The following is a 7,900-nucleotide window of genomic DNA, read 5'->3' as shown; positions in this document are numbered from 1 at the left end:
ATATGCTCTCGATGTATTAATTTTTTTATATATGAGGTATTGTAAACCACCAAATACACCATGTAAAGTAGGATTGAAGTTGAGTACTAACTCTATTCAAAGGAAGGTGGATGGAAAATTGTATAGGAAGGTTGGTGGAAATATCTTGTAACTCGCTATAACTAGACCAGATATTGCATATGCAGTTGGTATTGTATCCAAGTACATGGAAGATCCACACATTGAACATTGGAAAGCAACCAAATGAATATTAAGATACATTAAGCAAACTCACCAAATTGGCATTGAATATAAATATGGAGAAGAGACTACTCTAGTTGGATATACATATTTAGATTATGTAGGTGACATTGATGATAGAAAATCAACTTTAGGATATATTTTCCATCTTGGATCAGGACCAGATTCACAAAGTAGCAAGAAACAATCAACAATGACACTTTTATTGACAGAAGCTAAATATATTGGCTCATCAAAGGAATCTCAAGAAGCACTAGTACATTTGAGACCATTTTTCGACCATTATTGGTCAAAATTTCGACCCAATTTTCGACCAAACTTCGACCAAATTCGACCAACCCATTGGTCAAAATTTTTCCGGTTGAAATTTTGACCAACCTTCTAGTTGGTCAAAATTTCGACCAATACGTTGGTTGAAAAACCTCCATAGCCATGGTGCAAGTTCTGTCAGGAATTGGTTGAAATTTCGACCAATGAAGGTAGAAAATTTCGACCAATAAAGGTAGAAATTTTGACCAATGAAGAAAAAAATTTTGACCAATAAAGGTAGAAATTTTGACCAATGAAAGTCAAAAATTTCGACCAATAAAAGTATAAATTTCGACCAATGAAGGTCAAAAATTTTGACCAATGAAGGTAGAAATTTCGACCAATGAAGGTCAAAAATTTTGACCAATGAAAGTAGAAATTTTGACCAATGAAGGTCAAAAATTTTGACCAATGAAGGTAGAAATTTCGACCAATGCAGGTAGAAATTTCTACCAACAGGTAGGTGTAAATTTTTTTTCAGGCATTCTATAAAACAGTCACATGCCTTGCGTATGATATGACATTTTGCGTGCATCTTGCACTCTCATCCGGTTGATGATGGATTACGGAGAGTGATCTAAAACCATGATGCTAAAAAACACACAATCAAATCCAAAACGAACTTGCATTACAAATGGATTGTGGAAATCTGATATTGTTAATTTTGCATGCATGTCTACCAGGACAAATATATGTTTAAGTTGTGATTGTCCTGGTAGACATGCATGCAATTTTACCAATATCAGATTTCCACAATCCATTTGTAGTGCAAGTTCATTTTGGATTTGATTGTGTGTTTTTTAGCATCATGGTTTCAGATCACTCTACGTAATCCATCATTAGCTAGATGAGAGAGAGTGCAGGATGCATGCAAAATGTCATATCATACATAAGGCATGTGAACTGTTTTATAGAATGCCTGAAAAAAACTAACAGTAACTAATATGAAAAATATATAATTAGTTATATGATTGAGACAAATCATGTACTAGTGAATTGGTCAAAATTTTGACCAGAAAAATTTTGACCAATGGGTTGGTCAAATTTGGTCAAAATTTGGGTCAAAAATTTGATCAATGAAGCTTGAAAAATGAACCCAAATGCACTAGTGCAAGTATGCACGCCAAGTTGACTCTTTGAGTTCGATCATCAAATCACCCCACCAAAGTGCCTCATCAAGGTCAGTCTTTAGGTCCGCTCATCGAGCTTGCTCACCAAGTCAGCTCGCCATGTCACATCTCTAAGTGGCCTCGCTAAGTCGGCTCGCCAACTTGCCCCACCAAGTTGCCACTTTAAGCCCACTCACCATGTTAGATCGCCAGGCCGACTCCCCAAGTTAGCTCGCCAAGCTGACAATTGAAGTATGCTCACCAAATTGACTCTCTAAGTTTGCTTGCCAAGTCCGCCCCCTAGGCCAACTCTCCAGGTCATCTCACCAAGTCACCCCCACCCAGTCACCTCAACAAGTTGACTCATTAAGTCAACTCATGAAGTTGACTCACCTAGTGGTTTTACCACCTTGCTCCAACAAGTGGGCTCACTCAGTGTGCTTACGAAGTTGCCCCATAGAGTTGCTTCTCTAAGCTCGCTCACCATGTAAACTCACTTGGTCGGCATGCCAAGTTGACACTTTAAGTTTTCTCATCAAGTCACCCAACCAAAGTGCCTCATCAAGGTCAGTCTTTAAGTACACTTAGTAGGTCAGCTCACCAAGTTGCTTCACGAAGTTGCCTCACCAAGTGGCCTCGATAAGTTAGCTCACCAACTTGCACCACCAAGTTGCCACTTTAAGTCGACTCGCCATATCAGCTTGCCAAGCCAACTCCCATAGCCAGCTCGCCAAGCTGACAATTCAAGTATGCTCACCAAGTCAACTTTTTAAGTTCGCTCACCAAGTCTGCCCCCTAGGTCAACTCTCTAGGTCAGCCCACCAAGTCACCCCCACCGATTCACCTCAACGAGTTGACTCTTTAAGTCAGCTCACCAAGTCTACTGTTCAAGTACACATGCCAGGTTGGCTCGTCAAGCCCACCAAGTCATGTCACCAAGTCAATTATTCAAGTACACTCACAAAGTTGACTCTTTAAGGTTGGCTCGCCAAGCCAGCCCACCAATTCATGTCACCAAGTCGCCTCACCAAGTCAGCTCGCCCACATGTCCCACCAAGTCCTCAAGTTTGCTCGCCAAGCTGACAATTCAAGTGCACTCACCAAGTCGACTCTAAGTTTTCTCACCAAGCCCATCCCCTAGGTCAACTCTCTAGGTCAGCTCACCAAGTCACTCCCACCCAGTCACCTCAATGAGTTGACTCTTTTAGTTAGCTCACCAAGTCTACTATTCAAGTACGCATGCTAGGTCGGCTCGCCAAGCCAGCCCACCAAGTCATGTCACCAAGTCGATTGTTCGAGTACGCTCACAAAGTTGACTCTTTAAGTTTCCTCATCAAGTCACCCCACTAAAGCACCTCATCAAGGTCAGTCTTTAAGTCTGCTCACCAAGTCAGCTCGCCAAGTCGCCGCACCAAGTTGACTCACCTCTTGCCTCACCAAGTGGACTCACTAAGTCAGCTCACCAACTTGCCCCACCAAGTCGACTATTCAAGTATGCTCGCCAAGTTGACTCTTTGAGTTCGGTCATCAAGTCACCCCACCAAAGTGCCTCATCAAGGTCAGTCTTTAGGTCCGCTCATCGAGCTTGCTCACCAAGTCAGCTCGCTATGTCACATCTCTAAGTGGCCTCACTAAGTCGGCTCACCAACTTGCCCCACCAAGTTGCCACTTTAAGCCCACTCACCATGTTAGATCGCCAGGCCGGCTCCCCAAGTTAGCTCGCCAAGCTAACAATTGAAGTATGCTCACCAAGTCGACTCTCTAAGTTCACTCACCAAGTCTGCCCCCTAGGCCAACTCTCCAGGTTAGCTCACCAAGTCACCCCCACTTGCCCCACCAACTCGCCACTTTAAGTCGACTCGCCATGTCAGCTCGCCAGGCCAACTCCCCTAGTCAGCTCGCCAAGCCGACAATTCAAGTATGCTCACCAATTGGACTCTTTATGTTCGCTCACCAAGTCCACCCCCTAGGTCAGCTCACCAAGTCACCCCCACCCAGTGCTTATTGTGAACAAACCAATCTGGATCATAAGAGAAGTGATTATAGATTATTATGAAAGGGTGCGACTGAAAAGAGAGATAACTCACGTCATTTACAACATGACTAATCATTTCTAATGAAAGCTGTAAAAAGGTAGTTCTATCATTCAACTCAGGATGATTGGAAGAACTTATTATATTTTGTATCTCACAATGATCGCTCTGTAAGAGAGCATATTGCCTTTGGTACCCATTCAGTGCAGGCATATAAAGTCTACCATCAGAAACGGCATCATCTTTGAGTATATTTATATTGTCATATCAGACAACTTATCACATTATTTAGAGCATAAATATAAAGTTATATCAGAGACGGCCTACATATTTGCAAATTCTTACTTGTATATCAGACACAACGAACAGTACAAGGTACTGAGAATTTCCTTAGTCATTGCATGTAATTTCCTGTATATCAGAAATAGAAAATATATATCATCTTGATTGTTATGCAATCATAATTATTTTGATCTGAACCATACTGTATATGCATTTGGAATTAAGAATCAGTCAAATATTACTTTAATATAGGAAACTATTTCTATATTCATTGAATTGTGAAGAATTCAAGTAGTATCTCATAATCAGAAACATAAGGAAATTACAACCACCAAATTATGTGACTGAGAAGTGAGTCTGCAGAGTCTGCAGTTGCTCATTTTACTATAGACAGCATTTTCCTAAGAAGCTTTACCCCAGTCAGGAATTGATACTCCAATGACACATACTCACAACCACTAGTTTTCTGTCCACCAGGGTCCCTGCCTATATTTGAAGGTTGCATATGATGCATGACTACTACTAGGATTTTCTCCACAAAAAGAAATTCATGTTGTCATAAAAGCTATTGTCAAGTAACATCCTGGCAAATCTCGTGCCTCTAAATTTCTAATGATGTATGTATATGTCAGATCCCAATTGTGACAGTCACAAATAACACATTACATATCTTCCTAGAATGTTCTTGACAGGAAGAGATCCCCTATTTTAAAATAAGACAAATCAGAGTCAGTCCATTTAAAAGTCAAATATACAAATATAGGTGGCACACAGTCTATTAGAAACTTAAGCTTCCACTCTACTTACCAAACATGAGAGTCACAGTTGTTGTTCCGGTTATCGCCCATCACAAAAACATAGCCATGAGGCACATGTTGCAAATGGATATAACATGAAATGTAGAGATTTTAGTTAAATTTATTGATCGTGTAATCAATGAATAACAAAAGGATATGTGATGTGAGAAACCTCTATCTTTATGGATATTGTAACTTTAATTCCCATATGAGTATTGTTTCCAGTGTATCAAATTTTGTTAATTTATCAGGATTCAACTGCGAGGAGGGTTTGAGTCAAAACTTATACATTTAGCATATTTTGCAGTGGGACCATTCTCTTCTACACCCAATATAAGATGTCAACAAGCTCTACACCATATGCAACAAGAACATAAAAATATAATTTCTTAGATTCAATCAACACTAAAGAAAAATTGCATATTTAATTGAAACTACTTTGAAGCCTCTATGATAAACTTGTAAATCTTTAAATGGCACTACAATTTATTACTGAGAGACTTGGTCCAGAAAGATAAGATGGATGACTAAATAGATTTTCCCCAACTAACAATTTTCTTTTCTGAGACTGTAGGAAATGCTATCAAGATCCTTTACAAATCAAAATTGGGGCAATTATATTATTTGATGAGAACCTGACTTTGCCCTCAATAATTAGACATTTTTCCCTTCACAAACTCTTTACATTCTCAATTTTGACTCCTTAAACATAGACATAGCTCTGATTTTCATTGTTTCCCACATCAAGGTAACATCAATGGCCATAAGCAGTGATATTCAAATTAAATTTAAAAAGGACCAATAATTATGGCAAGGTAGTTAACTAAGTCCAACCCCAAGCCTTCCTCCAACAAAACCTAATATGACATCCATAACTTGATTTTGGAGTAAAAATAATGACTATTACAGCACTATATATTTCTTTCACAAAAAAAATACCAACAAGATAGGTATCAAATGATAGTGGTCATGAATCAATTTGTCAAGATGCCAAATGCATCTAGTCACCATATACTCTAAAAGCTTAATTGCCTTGACACAAGATTCGTGGGCAGGAAAATAGCCAGTATACAAATTGAGAAGAACTGAAATATTAGGTAGAATCTGCAAAATAACATATCTGAGTACCCCATGAAAAGTAAACTAGATTTCAAAAAGTTTGCTATCAATATGTATGGCATGTGACATATAGCAAGCAACGTAGCAGCATCCCCAACACAAGTGGTAATTCTGTGGGAAGGAACACTGATATCAAATATAAAATTTGATAAGAAAGAGACAAAACTCATTTTGATATTTCTTATGAAGTCTTGACCATGAAATCGTAATAGGGGAACCCATATCAATTGGACCATCAAATTGTGAGAATACTTGCTCAAATACCCAACAAATCACAAACTTTCCAACAAACTCAAACTCTTTGCAAAAGTAAGGTTGGGGACTTATCTAGGCATGTGTGCAATTGTGTTAACTAATCAAATATTGTTATACAAGAATACATTGCAATTTTGGCTTGTAGAAGAATATTAAATGGGTTGGTGGTAAGAAACTCTTTCAAGTTACTCCTGATTACATGTATGCTTGACTACCCTCTGCGGATTGGTGCAATTAATTGAACCTCCTATGAGGTCTTCATGATTCTAGGAATGTTTGGGCTAAGAGACAAGAATTTGGTCTAATTATCTACCTAAAAAGTTCTTTCCAGATGGGGACTCCTATTCTTTATGCTGAGTGTCAGAGAAGTCTTTCAAAAGGTGCAAGTAAATGTTAGAGGTATTATCTTTGAGACAAACTCTATTCAAACAATTTGATGCACCTTAGGCATATAGCTTGTGCCATCCCTTGCAAAGAAATGGTTATTTAAAAATTTTGAGCCAATGATACTATTGTAGGCTTAGAAAGTATATGTTGGTTTTCTTAGATCATATCTGTACAGAATATTCCTTTGCTTCAACTATTTTTAGTTGCAGAATGTAGCTAGGAGTAGAGAAAAATGACATCACTAACAAACAAAATAATCTCAATATATTTTTCTCTACATGGATGGTTCCTCAAATGTGATGATCCCTCTCAATATCTGCTATAATTTTTCTTATCGTTTTGGTTTTGAGTTATTGTGATTGAATATTCATTAAAAACATATATTAAAATGCAAGTGCAATTCTGTTTGACAACAAAAATGAATAGCATATATCTTCATAATAAAATACTATTATAAAGAACATTAAACAAATATTAAGCTTCTAAATATAATGGAGGTTACAGATCTACTGTAACAATTCTCCCTTTATATGAAGTTGTATATAGATATAAACATTATAAGAAATTAAATATATTATTCAATTACTATGAAAACAAACATTTCACGTAACAAAAACTAATATATCAAGTACCTCCATTTGAAGAAAAATTATCACTTGTTGCTCGAACATCATGGATACTTAATTGATGAGTAAGTCTTGACAATAAAGATGCCTATTTTTTGAATCTCTCACGTTTCCTTTTTGCATTCTGATCTTCTTGGAGAAGTTCTTCAATCTTTGCTATACTCTGAGAGCTATTTGAAGTAGAATTGAAAAATAATATATGAGGAACATAGAAAACGAACATAACTAGTACCATGGTCATATTAGCCACATGTAATTAACCTTCACCTGACAGAGCTATAAAGTTGAGTCAGCATTTCCTCTTTGGCTTTCTCAACTTGGCAGAGCACCACAACCTGTCAATCATTGAAGGACAAGTTAATACTCATGAGAACCATATAGAAGAATGCCTATTTCTGTAGTGCTTTAATGCAAGGATGTTCTAAGGTTCTTACTTTGGGTACATTTGCAACAAGACTATTCAGAACAGCTTCCACATAACCACATACTTCCTGAGACATCAACCTCAACTCCTCCTCTGGATCAACTAGTAAGGTTTTTCTTTAAAAGATATTAAAAGATATTGGCAAGTATTTGATTTCTGATTTTATTAAATCTTACTCCAAGGGGCAAGTATTGGTTTCAGAAATTATTATTAAATCTCACTCCAATTGGTGCATCTTTTCTTAATCAAATTCGATGTCATTGATTGTTGTTGCTTCCTCTAACATGGATGATGTATCCATCATAGAATTGATATTGTC

At 37.5% G+C, this 7,900-nt stretch overlaps 1 protein-coding gene across 1 annotated transcript; it reads right to left on the bottom strand.

Moving 5' to 3' along the window:
• Nucleotides 1–7,161: 7,161 nt before the first annotated feature.
• Nucleotides 7,162–7,679, bottom strand: LOC149562497 (dynamin-2A-like). The gene is made up of 3 exons (XM_089823886.1): nucleotides 7,592–7,679; nucleotides 7,425–7,492; nucleotides 7,162–7,327 (listed from the first exon to the last, which is right to left on the bottom strand). Exons 1-3 carry the CDS (start codon nucleotides 7,655–7,657, stop codon nucleotides 7,246–7,248), a joined length of 216 nt encoding a protein of 71 aa, XP_089680012.1. The 5' UTR covers nucleotides 7,658–7,679; the 3' UTR covers nucleotides 7,162–7,245.
• Nucleotides 7,680–7,900: the final 221 nt, after the last annotated feature.

The sequence above is a fragment of the Cupressus sempervirens genome, chromosome 4 (assembly GCF_028749045.1).
Source record: "Cupressus sempervirens isolate cs-2001-9-10 chromosome 4, ASM2874904v1, whole genome shotgun sequence".
Classification (NCBI taxonomy): Eukaryota; Viridiplantae; Streptophyta; class Pinopsida; order Cupressales; family Cupressaceae; genus Cupressus; species Cupressus sempervirens.
Note: the sequence above shows the minus strand (reverse complement) of the source record. Positions and strands in the feature narration are given on the sequence as shown.